This window comes from Sabethes cyaneus, chromosome 3 (genome assembly GCF_943734655.1).
Source record: "Sabethes cyaneus chromosome 3, idSabCyanKW18_F2, whole genome shotgun sequence".
Taxonomy (NCBI): Eukaryota; Metazoa; Arthropoda; class Insecta; order Diptera; family Culicidae; genus Sabethes; species Sabethes cyaneus.
In genome coordinates, this window is record NC_071355.1 from 231810258 (window position 1) to 231827244 (window position 16987).

The window sequence follows — 16987 nt, forward strand, 5'->3', positions numbered from 1 at the left end:
TTGGTTTGTGATTTGAAAGGAGCCGGAAAAAAGAACTATGCGAAAAGACGAGTTTTATCGTGCATACAGAATTGAGAGGAATACGGTTTTTAGTGGCAAATAAATAGTGAAATTCGATTTTGTTAACAGTTCAAATAGTTCTACACAGGAATTTATTGATGACATACTGTTTTAGATAGGATTCTCATGTTGTAGTGTATACTATCAAGTACAACATAAATATTTTCACATTTGTCTAATGGTTAGTTAAAATTTTAGAAATTGAAACCAATTTTGAGAACCATTTCAACATTGTCGCGTAAAACAAAGCAAGTGTTTATAGTACCATTAGATATCATGCTTAAGTTTTGACTTAAAAGTAAAATTTTAAAATGAAAAACCGTTAATAGCACACCATGTGTTAACCAAAGCCAGTAATCATCTGCAACTGGAAGCAGCCGACAAATGGCGCACCAAATGGAAATCTCAACACCAGACAGCTGTGCGTTTCGTTTTGGGTGGCCACTTGTAACCGCCAATCTCAGTAAGTGAATGCTTGCATTTCCAGCAAAGCAAAAGGAAGAAACGTTACCTCTCCTGCCGAGCAAATAAATGGACTGTCATGAATTATGAAAATGATTTAACGCTGGAGCCAAGCAGTAGCAACAGGAGCAGCAGCAACAGCAGCAGCAGAACGCAATGGACGGAGAAAATCGCATCATTCTCAATGTTGGCGGCATTAGGTAAGTCCAGCAGCGCAATCGAATTAATGATCTCATTATTGTCTGCCCGTTGGTTGGAAGCTTCTTGTTCAGCGGTTCAATTCACAGAACCGTCGGTAAAAGCTCCGCGAAAAAAAAAACCTTTCACCGTCAAATTGTTTACGGGCTATACTTGTAATAAAGGCTAATGGTTTGTCAAAATCTTTTCGAAGAAAAGGGAATTATACTACCAGATGCGAAGCGAAAGGATGCGTAGGAGTCTGAATGTCACTTGCAAGACACCGTCGTCGCGTCGACAGTGGCTTATGCTATCGCGAGGAGCTTGTTGTTTATGAATTTTTCATATCCTGTTACGGTAGATACCTGTTGTTGGAGAGCATGGAGGAGATTGCAGAACTTGCTGCCGGATGACTGATGCTGACTAAATCAATAGCATGTTTTGTTTCTTCTTGGAAGGAGACGAAGAACTGTTGCCTTTTGACGATTGATTTCCTTTGGCAATAGTGTAAACGTGAGTGTTTTGTCCTGGAGTTTTCCAGAAATGGTTCGAATTCAGTCCCTCGGAAAAGAGTGAATTCTGAATTAATTCTATTTATTTATTCAAATGTATCAAGTTGTTGTATTTCATAAATTAGTGGATCCGCTTGTTTTATTAATGTCTGATTCAATTAATGACACAAAGTTTTCTATTTGAATATAATTTCCAGAGAACTATTAAAAAATGCTTACACAGCACTGAAGAAATATTATATTTTGAGTAATCTGGGACTATTTTCGAAGGTACTCGCATTTTCGTTGAAGGAACTAAATTTAGAGTAAATTTTCGATGCTTTCGCTAATTAACCACATTTAAACTTGCAGGGAGTCTAATTTATAACGAGGACCAAGCTAATAAAAATTCTACAAAGCAATGCGTGCAAGTTCTTGATGCAAAGCTTCACATATCAAAAATGTCAAAACCCAACCTGATAAACCCGCTTCATCTTGCCCCAATAGTCAACAGCTATTAAATTCTGTGGCAGAATTTTTAACAAGAGCCTCAAATTATCGTGGTACGAGAAATATCCCCAAATGACTACCTTGGAGAACAACACTTGAAATAGGATAGGGTACTGTCGGTCAACCTTTTTTCCATATTGGGTATTTTTATGACGTCGACCATTTCTGTGATCTATTGTGATATCCATTATATTATAGCTAAGCTGTCAAGATGGCGCACCACTATCCGAAGCGATTTCCATTTTTTGACTAATAGCGTTGGTCCGGCCCGGCAATGTATTTCGAATGAAGTGCACTAGTGCATTGCTGGTAGTTGTCCTCCAAATTCCAAACTGGCAGTGATATCACTCATATTACTGTGAGTACCAGTGGTGAGTTCAGAATAAGCTTTCCCGTATGAGTGACCCTCCGGACCGTGGTCTTGGAGTGCTATCACTCATACGGTCATCTGCATGGTACTCCTCGGTTGAGCCATCCGGCATGAGTGACCCTTCCGTTTGGGGACTTAGAACCCACATCGATGACAGCTCTCCCACAGAGGGAAACTTTTGCTAGACATCTACGTTTGAGATAACTTTCCCCTATGGACCAGTCATGGGAAAAACTCAAAATCTCAAAACTCATCAAAAATCAAAATCAACTGTGAATCATGTCAGCTTGATCCTATGCAGAAAATAATCACGCGTGAGTTTTTCTGTTTTCATAGCAAGAAGCACAAAACTCATACATATTTCTTCCCGCTCGATCACATTCTGCTTTGCTTCAACTGCTACCTGGAGCTATGCACATATACGTGCAAATTCCTTGTTGAACAGCATACGCATTCTGTCGTGCGATACGTTGCTGTGAGTAAGCGTGAGGGAATGAATCTCTAAATAAATCGCAAAGTTAAACTAAAACGCATATTTATTTTATATGTTTATCTAATTCTTATTAGGCTTGTTACTTTCTAGTTAAGAAAATGTCGATTCTCGCGAAGAAAAATTAATTCCGCCAATATGTTTGCCATCTTAATTCATGAATGTGTGTTGCATTTTTCGCTGCTGATGTTTTCTCTGTCGGTAGGTTCTCTGGTTCGTTGTATGAAATGCCAGCTGTGGAAGAATTAAGCAAAATGCTCACAGCTGAATTTGGTTCACATCGCATAGCAACAGAGACATCGCGTAATAGCGACTGAAAATCATATGTGAGTTTCGCGCTTGTGATCAAGGCTGAAATTTCATGTGCTTGAAATCTCATTGAATTTATTGCTGCTATGAATTCTTCAACACTGTGAGTGACCTCTCCGTCCGAAGACTTGGAGAGCCATCACTCATTCTATCAAAATATCCTCAAAGGTGGATCCATAATGTAGAAATAATACTACGCAACTCTGGACAACATTATGATTCTGGCGGAGCTGAAATATAAACTGTTTCCAGGATCTGATGCAGTGTTAATATCTAGTCCGTTGCAGACCGTTTTTCAATGAGGCTTGGGCCTTGAGCCACGAGTGTGAATGGGGATGTAAAAGTGATTGAATGAGAGTGTGAAAGTGATCGAATGAGGGTGCGAAAGTGAGTGAACCATGGAGTCAGTGAGTGAGTGAATGAGTGAGTGAGTGAGTGAATGAGTGAGTGAGTGAGTGAGTGAGTGAGTGAGTGAGTGAGTGAGTGAGTGAGTGAGTGAGTGAGTGAGTGAGTGAGTGAGTAAGTAAGTGAGTGAGTGAGTGAGTGAGTGAGTGAGTGAGTGAGTGAGTGAGTGAGTGAGTGAGTGAGTGAGCGAAAGAAAGGAAGAAAGAAACCGGTCTCATAACTTCCCAAAAATATGTTCGCAATTGCTGAGAGTAAGTGTGAGATGATTTGAGAGAATATTTTGTATGAGGCATTGTGAACGGTGATTGCACGATGGTTCTCACGATTCTGTGTCGTTTTTTTTTTACAGTGGACTCTTCAAACAGTTAACTCTCAGAAAAGTTAATTATCTTCAATATCTGGCTGATCTAAAACCAATATCTGTCGGAAGGTAAAAATTTAGTCCGCAGAGTCACGAGCTTCAATCAGGCCCGCCTGATAATTCCCCATTAAGACCATGAAAGCCTATAGCTGGCGTTTATTAGCATTATTCCACGATGATTATAGCACTCGGGCCGACCTCCCCTCTTTGTAGATGGGACTAACAATTCCTTCCATCCATTCCTCTAGAACAGCGTATCCCACATGGGGGTTCCCAAAAATTTAGTCCTCTGCAGCAGTATAGGGAAATCTGCCAGGGAATTCGCGAACCAAAAAACGTTGAGAGCCGCTGCTCTAGAGGCTTCTTCTTTACCCAAATCATAAGAACTACATAGTGTACAGTCGTATTCAGCGTTTCTCGGCTCTGTTTATGAAGCACCGCTGGTAGACGATCCTTACCGGTGGTTTTTCTGGTTTTCAGCGACCCGTTTTCTCATTTTATTTCTTGGAGGTCAGGTGTTAGGACACTACTATCTTCCGTGGGCATTGCTAGGTTAACCTCCATTCTGCCGCTGGCAACTTTGCATTCGTAGTATTCGCATTTGTGTATTTTACACAATGCTGCCAATCGAGCGAGACGCAAACGATGCCCACTTACTCCATAGGGCGTATGAATAAAACAGTTTACTTTGCCCGTGTAAACCTTATGGGAGAAGTAAAACAAACTCTTTTATTCATATCGCCTATTGGCGCAAGCGTATGAGAAACAGCCGCTGGTGCATGTGTGCGTACATTTTGGTAACTACACACTCACGAGTGCACAGCCTCGTCCCAAGTAACACACAAAACAAGTTAGAAAATAATATTCATGGAAAGTAGTCGTTCAAGAGTACTATAAACGTACTTTGAAAGCATATGTCGTTATTATTAAGGTTTTGAGATGTTTTGTGATGACATGAATTTATTTGACAGCTCATATCAAATGAATAATGTTTGTTTTTGTCAACATGTCAACCCGAAGTGTTTATTATGTCTCTATTACTAAATTTAAACTACTGGAAGAACAAGTTGTAGCCTATGCTATAATAACGTTTTAAATTGGTATGAAATAACCTGATACATACTTCTTTCGATTGTTGTTTCATTAGACTTCAATTTTTTGCGCTTTTTTGGTAATAGAGAAGTTCTGATATATGTAATGTTATACTATTCTATAACAAGCTGTGTTGCTTGGGGTAGTGTGTTTCTGCACAACCCGCTCACGAAGCCAATAGCTCTTGAGCAGCCAACAGCCGACGATGGTGGGCGGCACACTAGAATGTATGGCTATAGATTTTGGTTTAGGGGAGTGTAGTCAACAGTGAGACAACAGGAACAGTGAGACATCGGGAATAGCTTCGCCATAAAACATACAAGATCCATGATATTTTCCTGCAAAGTAAAGTTTGTGAATCTATATCACATAATACAGTTTGAGAAAAATTTGTTAATTTTTTAGTATATTTTTCAACAAAAGTCGTTTTTGGGGGGGTCAAAGTAAATTTTATTGCGATCATTTTCAGGAGATTTTTAACGGCAAATCGCATAACTAATCCAAATTAAATGCCATGTAGTGCATCTCATAGGAATGAGAGATAAAAATAAAAAATATAAGACCATCGAATTGTTTGCTAACACCACTATTTCACTATTTCTTATGAAACATTCCTATTGGGAACAGTGAGACAAACAGATGTGGGTAAATCTCAAAAAAAAAAATTTGTGTTGAATTGTAACGCAATCCATATAAATTGATTGTAAATGAGTTCTGAAGTGTAAGTTGAAGGTCAGATAGCCCGGATTTGACCTTTATATGAATATAAATGTAGATGTGAGAAAAATCGGAATTTTCAATAATGCACAACAATAATGTATCCTTTATGCACAAAATAAACAGTACGACCTCTAAACTATTCTTTGTAAACAAAAAATATGGTTTAGGTTTATTCTAATATGTGTCTCAATATTCAATACTCGTTGTCTCACTCTTCCCACCTACTGGGGAACAGTGAGCCAAAAAGACACCTTCACATTTGCGTTTGTAACTATTTTATCTTTTAATCAAAAGGGCTGAAACTTTTTTTCAGACAACTAGAAGGATATACCTTTCAAATGGATTGAAGACCTCGTTGCTAACTATCACCAAAACAATTTTAAAATTTTTGGAAAAAAAGTGTCTCACTGTAGACGTCTCTCCCCTACTTCTTTTTTTCTTCTTCATTTTATGCCCTCGCTTTCACACGCGGGTAAGAATGTGGGCCTCATGAGTAAATGATACCAACCGCTCAGGTTGTAAGTATCCTTCTATAAGTATATGTAAGAGTGACTTTCAGCATGGCAGAAGGGTTGTTCCGCGTAAACGGAAGTGGTTCGAAAAGATCTAAAGCCAATGCTGTCTGCAAAGTACTAGCAAATTGGTAGAAGACCTGCTCGATCTGTATTTCTACCTGATATGGGGACCTGCAGATATACTCGAATAACTTGTACTGAAATAAGGTCCCACCGACAGCCATGTTTTTGAAGATGGCTAGGTTGATAAGTTTTAGGTGTCTTTTGCTGGTCAGCAAAAAAACGCCTAAACAGCAACAATAAACGGCAAGAAGCCGCTGAAAACAAGCGGAAATAATGCCAAAAACAAACATATAAAACTACGAAAATACTGTGAAAAGACGGCAAGAAAACCAAGAAAACACACTAAAAATACGACAGCGAGATGACAATGAGACAACAAAGGCAACAAAGAGTGTACGAAAAGATGGCGAAAAGGAACCGAAAGGCAACGCTAAGATAACGAATAGACAGTGATAAGAGTCGTCGAAAGAACGATGAAAAAACAGCAAATAAACTACAAAAAGACGTTGAAGTGCACAGGTCCAAATGGGTGAAAAGTGGAACTTTTTTCCTATCATTTTTTGCTTTCGTTTCAGCAATATAATGTCTTCGGAACTTTTGTTCGTAGGAGTATCCCGTGATCTGACAGTATCAAAGATTAGTCATGGCTTACTATGATAAAAATAAACAAATAACTTTTTGTGTTGAGAAACACAGATATAGTTTCTTCGGCAAAGTTGTAAAAAATATGAAGGCAAACAAATTTGCTGAAGAAATAACATTTCTATCTCTATCGGGTGCGGAGAACGTATAAAACATAAAACTAATGCTTGCCGTACTCTCATGTGGGTGGGTGAGGACAAGCTATCCAACTATCAAAAGCTAAGTACATAAAACTAATTTTTAAAGAACTTTCTCAGAAAATGCTCTACATTTCTGCACCCAATAGAGATAGAAATACTATTTCTTTAGCAAATTAGTTTGCCTTCATATTTTCTACAACTTTGCCGAAGGAACTACGTCTGTGTTTCCCAACACAAAAAAGTTATTTCTTTATTTTTATCATAGAAAGCCAAAATCAACTTTCGACACCGTCAGTTTACGGATAGCATTTGTACGAACAAAAGTGCTAAGCAACCGAAACGGTTACAATGAAAGCAATACACGCAAGGAAAACAGTTCCACTATTTGCCTTTCTGGATCACTGTACTGTGCAACAACAGCGAACAAGACGACGAAAATATGTCGACGAAGTGAAGACAAATGAGCGAAAAGACGCTGACGGAAAGACAAAAGACGACAAAAATGACAAAAATTTGGTGAGAAAGCGCCGACAAAACGGCAAAAATGCCATAAAAAATGGCAAAGAAAAACAATAAAAAATGACGAATAGATTATGAATAGATGTAGAAAATACTTTTTCATTCAGATAATAAAAGACAACAAAACAACCACAAGAAATGCCAAGAAAGGCTATCAAATGACGACGCCTTCAAACCAGAAATGCTTGAAAGAGAATAAAAAATGATAATAAATGGCTGAAAAAGCCAAAAAGAAGATGCCAGAGAACCGGATGTTAAAAGTAACGAAAAATGACTAGCAAGCGTCAAAAAGACAACAAAAAAGACATAGCTGTTAAAGTGACTATAATCAGGTTAAAAGAAAAAACGAAAACCACCAAGAGGACGACAAGAAATACAATACACGGAATACACGTATCAAAATATGAAGAATTGAAGACAAAAGAAGAAAACGACGAAAAACTAAAGATGAAATACGGACAAACAACTTTTGTCTTTGTCTTCCATGTTTATTTTTTTAGAGGCGTTAATATTCACTTTTCGAGTTTTTGGGTTGTAGAGCCCACAGATAATTTTGGTCTTAAATACCATGTGTGTGTGTGTGTGTGTGTTTGGCTATCAGTCACGTTCGCCACTCTCACTCGCTCGTCATTACAACCTGAGCAGTTGGTATCATTTACTCGTGAGGCGTATATTCTTACCCGAGTGTGAAAGCGAGGGCATAAAATGAAGAAGAAGAAAAGAAGTAAACCAAAATGTATAAGAGTAGAATAAAACCCAAATTGTTACTTGGGATTGAGAGACTCTCTTTGATCTCCCTCTCTTCCGATTATTACGGCGACATAAATGCATTTCAACAAAAGTTATCTTGACGACTAGGAAGCTAGTGACACTAGCAACCAAATTATGCAAGGCAGATGTTTTAAAGTGCGTTTGAATCGCCGTGGCAACCGAAAGAGAAGAGGCACAAAGAGAAACTCTCATTGTTACTTAGGTCCTTTTGAATAGTTACGCGAGAATTGTTTTTATAAAAATATTTTGACTTATATCCGACAAATTATTGTTTGCCCCCCGATTTTTCATGCCAATTTTAGGAGGGGGAGAAGGGATGGCAAACACTTTAAAAATAATTTGCAATGGCCTTATTTAAAAAAACAAAAATTTGGTATCACCTTAACAGGTGAATTCACGGTCACCCTAATAGTGCAGAAAAATGCGCTATATTGTTGAAATAAACTTCTCCGAAGACACTGCCCTCGAAAAATTGCGCATTTTTTACCCAATTACTAATGACTGCCCTTTTTTGACACTGGACCACAGTGTTATGCAATAAAAAATAATCACACGTCTAGAGGAAATGAAGCGGGATTCATCCGTGTAAAACGATTCTAGTATATTAGTAAATAGTACACATCGAAATTAATTTACACCTTTTAGTTTTCTTATATATGACTCTATACGCGGTCATGACATGGCTCTTTCTTTGGAAAGGGCACCCCCCCCCCCTCTGATGCAAAAAATGATGAATCAAATTAATTCTCGCGTAACTTTTCAAAAGGACCTAAGTAACATTGAGAGACTCTCTTTGGCGTCCCTCTCTTCTGATTATTACGGCAACATGAATGCATTCCAACAAAAAATTTCGCCACGTTTAGCTAGATAATGACGCTAGCAACCGATTCATGCAAAGCTGGTGTTTTGAAGTACATTTGCATTACCGTGGGAGGTGAAAGAGAAGAGGCACGAAGAGAATCTCTCATTGTTACTTAGATCCTTTTGAAAAGTTACGCGAGAATTGGAAAATTTCGATGTATAGGCTACAAATGTATTGGGTTGTTCAATAGGAGGTGGGAATCGAACTCACGATTGCCGGTTCACCACCACCGTACCGAGTAAGTCTGTGAAGAATGATACCAATTTCACCTTTTCTCACATATTTATGCGCAAATGATTAATTGGATAAACAGGAAAATGTGGATATATAGATCAAAAATATATCATTGAGTTCTATGACAGTTGGAATTCGAACTCACAACTTTCGATAGTCAGTCAAGTGTGAAACCATTACACCACCGCACCGCTGCACCCTTACATTAGAACAATTGAGTACAATTGAGTCAAGTTATTAGATATATTCCATTGCGTTTGTAGAATATTTTTATTTTAAAAAATTCGGACGTTGATATGCGGCAACTAAGGGATCGTGGACATTCGTTTGGTTATTCTGAAACAATTTTAACGGTTCAACACTGTGTCAGAACAAGCAAATTGTGTTGTTAGTCACCGCTTACGGTGTTGCAGGCTCATTACGTCTTATTAATCTAATATTACAGTTAATAGTGATAATGGATATAATTATCACCGTTAATAGTAAACACTGTCATTGCTCGAAATGGAACAAAGAGGAGGGACCCAGACTAAATACCACAACCATTATTAGTACTATTCAAGGGAAGGTATTCTTCTGTGATACAACGGAATTTGAGTTCGTGTCATCTTAAGGATTATTATTGTGAACAAAGAGATCTGGCTATGAAGTTCCTACCACCATCATGCTTTTAATTACACTTCGCATTATAATAATCACAGTCCATCGTACTACCATTATAAAGAACACAACCGGTACATTCGCTGCAGATAATATTCGAAGTATTATTAACATTGCTGCTGGCCCCAGTCATCGAGTCAACTATCTATAGGATAACCACTCGCTTCAAACCGAGTGCATCGCATTAATTACCCTCAACGATTGCACTTCTTGTAAGCAGTGGGTGTAGAGTTGCCACCAGTTCACTTCCTTTGTTGCAATTAGCGTTAAGATGCCACCTATTTTATCAGAGCGCACTAATTGATTCTAATTGTCTCCTCAAAGGCTTCATCACAGTTTCCGTGTCTTCCAAACAGTCAGTGCTGTGCACTTGGCTTTGTAGAACGGTAGTTTATCACACCCCTGTGACGGGCGCGGCGGTAAGGGTGTGGAACACTTTCGGGCCGAGTCTCCTCTAATGAATAACATAGCCTTCCGAGGAAGTTGCTGACACATCACATCCACACGGATCGAAGCAGTTTTCCAGGTAGATTGCTACCAGGTGAGCAGCATCTGATACCGTTTGGCTGCGAAGGAAATAGAAAGTTGATTAATTTATGTTTCTGATGCAAGGTGAAGACACGAAGCTGGCTGTAATTGGTAGTCGAAGCTGAAAGCAGAAATGGATGAAGATCCTGTTCGTAGTTCCGTTTTGCTCGAGTGCCGCAAGAATCAAGGCGCCTCAATGCTGTGCATTCTGCGTTCATTCTGTCACACTCACCAGTAGGTAGGTAGGTAGGTAATAAGCTAGCCTGTTTGTTGACTCTGGTGTCGACAGCTGTTCTAAGTGTTGTCGGCCGGTTGTGCAACATGTCACATCATTGCTGGCTGGGGCAAACACTCAAGAAAAGGGAAAGTTTGTCCTGCCAGACATTACACGTGCCCGGCCGGATGTGCGCTAATGGACACGCTGGCAGAAAGTCATTCCTTTGGTAACCTTGTGAATGTTCGGTGATGTAGGTTGAATGTTACTCAGATGGACATGGAATAAGGAAAATACCATCGTTCAGTCTGGCGCCGTTTCGTAAGCCTTCCCAAGTATTTCAATAGAAAGTCATTTTGATTCTTTGCTGGCAGACGGAGAAATTTAAATCTACAGCATGGATACGGAAAAGAAACCTTTTGCAAGCCCAAACAACTGACCCACAGCAACGAAACAAACATGAACAACTTTTGTTATAAGTTGGAGCAGATGCGTCGTCAGATAGATAAATTATTCAAATTTGTCAGTTTTCTTTAATCGTTAGAGAAAAACAAAACAGAACTATTCAGTGACTTGCAACTGTATCCGGTGCTCGCCTTGTTTTCATCATGATTTTCATCACCTCTTCTGAACACTTAGGATGGTTTCGTTCGAAAAAGGAATGTCACCAGGCAGGGTACGTGATACAGCATAGTCGAACCGGGGAGAAGGGTTGATAACATTACACATTAGCTGGCAGACAACCAGTGCCTTGTACGTGTCAAACAAGCTTACGCACAGAACGTGTTATTGTTGTTGTTGTTGTTGATAACGTTGACACTTTTCTGTTCCACCCCATTCTCCTTCTCACCTTTATGCTCGTAAGAAAGCGAAAACAAAGTTTCATTCGTTTAGCAAATGTCCCTCTCTGGCGCTGCTGTCTGTTCGAAGACTATTGCACAACTTGATAATAGCTGTTAGTAGCACTGCTTGACTGCTTTCAGCTGGCCTTTCTTGCCGACGACGACACTAGCCGGCATGTTATACTCGTAAACAAAATGGGCCACACCCGGGAAAAGAATATGAGTTTTCGCAACATGCAGCCCTTGTCGGGTACACCCGGTGATATGCCAGTCGGTGGAACAACGAAACAAAACAGGATAAAGAACATGAGACTGTTTAAAGTATGAATTCTTGATTATGTTTACGCTGGTTTCGTCTTCTGCTCCATTCCTAGTAGGTATCACCATGCGGAGCCTTTGTTTATTTCCGTTGAGCAAGCAAAAAGGATTGTTTCCATAACGAGAAAAATATCAAACGAACTGTCGAAGGTCTAAGTTTTTTACCCAAATCCATTGTAAAACAAGTTTCCATAATCTTGTACCTCTCCGTGTACCACCCTAACGAATATGTTATTAAAAGTTGTTTAACTTTTACTCTTCATCTTTTCTCGTCCTTGTTCTTTGTGGTTACTACCCGGATTCCTGCCTTGGTATACCAACCGAACCGTCGAACGGATGGTGGGATCACCTGCAGATATGAGACCTACAAGGCGACACTCAAAAAAATTCCCGCCACTCGGTTGTCGCGGCTGACCGAGGCGCTGGCGAATTACGACCCGGTGCTGAATGAGTACTTTTTCGACCGACATCCTGGCGTGTTTGCTCAGGTACTTAATTACTACCGGTAAGTGCTTACTTTCATGCTTTTCTCAAATGGAGACGCGTGGTCGGTGCTGGGCAACCACACCAACTGACCACGCGTTTTTCTTCTATGAACTGTAGATCTAGAGGGAAAAGTCCGCTCGTTACAATTTATTTACAGCAAAGTAATCTCGTTACCTTTACAGCACCGGCAAGCTTCACTACCCGACCGACGTCTGCGGGCCCCTGTTCGAGGAAGAGCTGGAATTCTGGGGACTCGACTCGAACCAGGTGGAACCGTGCTGTTGGTCGACCTACAGCGTGCACCGGGACACTCAGGTAGGATAGGCCGCTTAGTATAGGGCTAAAAATAAACGACGGAACAAAAAAGAAAAATTGTCGCGAGCTGGCATGCCTAGTGATCCGCTGGGAAAGTGCTAATACCGCAGCAACGGGCGTGAATAATTTAATTTCTCCCATCCCGCATAGCAACCGGAGAAGAAGAAGAAGAGATGGATTCTTATTTTACTTTTCGTCGGCTGGCCCGGCCTGGCCAGGCTGCGGCCTTGCCAAGTCACAAACGACGGGGTTGAAACTGAGGACTAAATTAAGTTATAATAAAGATCGTCTGATTGAGTTATGTCGGTTCTGCACTGACGAGTGAGTGGAAAGCTTGAAGAAGATGATAACGCTCCGACGAGATTAACCTGAACATTGTGCAGAATAATTGAGTCTGGACGTTTACTGTAAAGCGGAGTGATTTTTTGAATAAGGTGACGTTTGGACTTAAAGTTGGTTATTTTTTGAAAGAATTTTAGCTGGAAAAGGTACCCAGCTAGCATTTTTATATGTATACTAGCTGACCCGACAAACTTCGTATTGCCACAAATTAACCTGTGTTGTACATAAATCATGAATCTCGGATGATCTTTATCACTTCTCGAGTTTTGCAAGTCCCCCAGTGGGCGGCGCTTCCGACGGCGGGTCACCGGCAACACTCGCGACCGGCTCGTCCTGAATGATCTAGTGTTACTATAGATAGTTTTTGTGGTCTTGTTATTGATTAATGTTTTATGGAAGAGTCTCGAATTTCTCGAGTTGGATTAGTTTTTGAGTTTCGCCAAAATTTCTGTTTTATTTGTATGAGAGTCCATATCCCCCTACCACAGGGGTGAGAGGTCTCTAACTATCATAAAATAAATTCAAGACTCAAAAATCTCCTACATGCTAAATTTGGTTCCATTTGCTTGATTAGTACTCAAATTATAAGGAAATTTGTATTTCATTTGTATGGAAGCACACCCTCTTAAAAGGGAAAGGGGTCGTAATACACCACAGAAAAAAAATTCTGCCATTTAAAACTCTCACATGCCAAATTTGGTTCCATTTACTTGATTAGTTCTAAAGTTATGAGCAAATTTGTATTTCATTTGAATGGGAGCCCCCCCCCCCCCCCTCCTAAAAAGGTAAGAAGTCCTAATTCATCATGGGAAAAATGGTTGCCTCCAAAAACACCCACATGCCAAATGTTGTTCTATTTGCTTGATTAGTTCTCGAGTTAGGAGGAAATTTGTATTTCATTTGTACAGGAGCCCTCCCTCTTAGAGTGGGGAGGGGTCCTAATTCACCGTAGAAAATTTTCTTGCCCTCGAAAACCTTCACATGCCAAAGTTGGTTCCATTTGCTTGATTAGTTCTCGAGTTATGGGGAAATTTGTATTTCATTTGTATTGGAGCCCCCCCTCCTAATGTGGGAAGAGGTCCTAATTCATCACAGAAAAAATTCTTGCCTCCAAAAACACCTACATGCCAAATTTGGTTCCATTTGCTGGATTAGTTCTCGAGTTATGAGGAAATTTGTATCTCGTTTGTACAGGACCCCCCCTCCTAAAGTGGGGAGGGGTCCCAATTCATCATTGAAAAAAAAATTGTCTCCAAAAACACACACATGCCAAATTTGGTTCAATTCGCTTGATTAGTTCTCGAGTTATGAGGAAATTGGTATTTCATTTGTACAGGAGCCCCTCCTCTTAAAGTGGGGAGGGGTCCTAATTCACCATAGAAAATTTTCTTGCTCTCGAAAACCTTCACATGCCAAATTTGGTTGCATTTGCTTGATTAGTTCTCGAGTTATGAGGAAATTTGTATGGAAGTCCCCCCTCTTAAAGGGGAGAGGAGTTATAATTCCTCTTATAAAGAGGGGAGGGGTCTCAATTCACCATAGAATAAATTCTTGTCACCAAAAAAAACACCCACATGCCAAATGTTGTTCTATTTGCTTGATTAGTTCTCGAGTTAGGAGGAAATTTGTATTTCATTTGTACAGGAGCCCCCCCTCTTAGAGTGGGGAGGGGTCCTAATTCACCGTAGAAAATTTTCTTGCCCTCGAAAACCTTCACATGCCAAAGTTGGTTCCATTTGCTTGATTAGTTCTCGAGTTATGAGGAAATTTGTATGGCAGCCCCCCCTCTTAAAGGAGAGAGGAGTTACAATTCCTCTTATAAAGAGGGAGGGGTCTCAATTTACCATAGAATAAATTCTTGTCACCGAAAACACCCACATGCCAAATTTGGTTCTATTTGCTTGATTAGTTCTCGAGTTATGAGGAAATTTGTATTTCATTTGTATAGGAGCCCCCCCTCCTAAAGTGGGGAGAGGTTCTTATTCATCATAGAAAACATTCTTGCCTCCAAAAACACCTACATGCCAAATTTGGTTCCATTTGCTGGATTAGCTTTCGAGTTATAAGGAAATTTGTATTTCGTTTGTATAGGAGCCCCCCCCCCCCCTCTTAAAGTGGGGAGGGGTCCCAATTCATCATAGAAAAAAATTTTGTCTTCAAAAACACACACATGCCAAATTTGGTTCCATTTGCTTGATTAGTTCTCGAGTTATGAGGAAATTGGTATTTCATTTGTGCAGGAGCCCCCCCTCTTAAAGTGAGGAGGGGTCCTAATTCAACATAGAAAATTTTCTTGCCCTCGAAAACCTTCACATGCCAAATTTGGTTCGATTTGCTTGATTAGTTCTCGAATTATGCAGAAATTTGTGTTTCATTTGTATGGGAGCCCCCCCTCTTAGTGGGGGGAGGGGTCTCTAACCATCACTAAAACCTTTCCTGGCCCTAAAAACCTCCACATGCAAATTTTCACGCCGATTGGTTCAGTAGTTTTTGATTCTATAAGGAACACAAAACAGACAGACAGACAGACAGACAGACAGACAGACAGAAATCCTTCTTTATAGGTATAGACTAGCTGACCCGACACTCTTCGTATTGCCACAAATTAAACTGTGTTGTACATAAATCGTGAATCTCGGGTGATCTTTGTCACAATCTCGAGTTTTGCAAGTTTCTGAGGAGTTCAACCTTAGATGATTCTTTTTGGCAGTTACGTAACTATCCCAGGTAACCAATAAGCATCACCAATGCTATTCAAATGTAGGCCAATAAGTATTTAAGTCGCCTTAAATGCTACTTAAATTGACCAAACTCGTGACTTTAGTCATGACCTTGAAATGCGGTCAGGCATATATTAATATTTTTTTGAAACGATGATTCTACAATTGATGAAGGGACGGTAAGGGAAAGTAATGAAGAAGGATTTTTTCGGGAATGAAGGGGAAGGGTGGAAAGGAAGGGGGGGGGGGTACTTAAATGCTATTTTGGCAAGATATACAGCTACTTTACTGATAATCTTCTTATAGTGCTCACAATGCTAATTTACAGCTAATTACCGACACGAAGAATTTGAATACAATTTTGGATACCAATTTACAACACCTATGCAGTCAAAAAGCTAATGTACAACAACGTGCAGTATAAAATGTCAGATACGCAGATTTGCTGCTAATGTTAATGCTAAACTACCTGAAATAGGTAGTTTAATATACAAATATGCAATTTTTCCTCGCAGTAAAGTAGAAAACAACTCCCATGTCCCCTCATTGCATAGCCAAAAAGCGGATAGTAATATTCGCCATGATTGTACAACATTTCGCCGAATATAATTTTCCGAAAAACCTTAAACGGAAAACTTTTTTGTGGAAAGTACCATTTCGCGATCCTCTCCTTACTCGCTGTCGCTCGTTCCGGGAAACCCAGGTAGACCTAGGAAAACAAATAAACATAGACAGTAGTGATTTCTGCGGTCAATTGCCTCCCCCCAGTGGGCAGCGCTTCCGACGACGGGTCGCCGGCAACACTCGCGGCCGTCTCGTACTGAATGATCTAGTAGTAATAGTAATTGTTACTATGAAAGTTTTTGTGGTCTTGTTATTGACTAATGTTTTATGGAAGAGTCTCGAATTTCTCGAGTCCGATTAGTTTTTGAGTTTCGCAAAAATTTCTGTTTTATTTGTATGAGAGTCCATATCCCCCTACCACAGGGGTGAGAGGTCTCTAACTATCATAAAAAAAATTCAAGACTCCAAAATCTCCCACATGCCAAATTTGGTTCCATTTGCTTGATTAGTACTCAAATTATAAGGAAATTTGTATTTCATTAGTATCGAAGCCCCCTCTCTTAAAAGGGGAAGGGGTCCTAATTCAGCATAGAATTAATTTCTGCCATCTAAAACTCCCACATGCCAAATTTGGTTCCATTTGCTTGATTAGTTCTCGAGATAAGAGGAAATTTGCATTTCATTTGTATGGAAACCCACCCTCTTAAAGGGGAGATGGGTCATAACTCGCTTTCTAAAGAGGGGTCTCAATTCACCATAGAAAAAAATCTTGCCTCCAAAACCACTTACATGTCAAATTTGATTC

The 16987-nt window shown here is 39.8% G+C and overlaps 1 protein-coding gene across 1 annotated transcript in view; it reads left to right on the forward strand.

The window, feature by feature from the left end:
• The first annotated feature begins 678 nt into the window (after positions 1-678).
• Positions 679-16987, forward strand: part of LOC128740867 (potassium voltage-gated channel protein Shaw-like) — a 57417-nt gene continuing 41108 nt past the window's right edge. Inside the window, exons 1-3 of the mRNA XM_053836438.1 lie at positions 679-722; positions 12111-12260; positions 12424-12556. Coding sequence (XP_053692413.1) covers positions 679-722; positions 12111-12260; positions 12424-12556 — 327 coding nt within the window. The remainder of the gene's footprint in view (positions 723-12110; positions 12261-12423; positions 12557-16987) is intronic.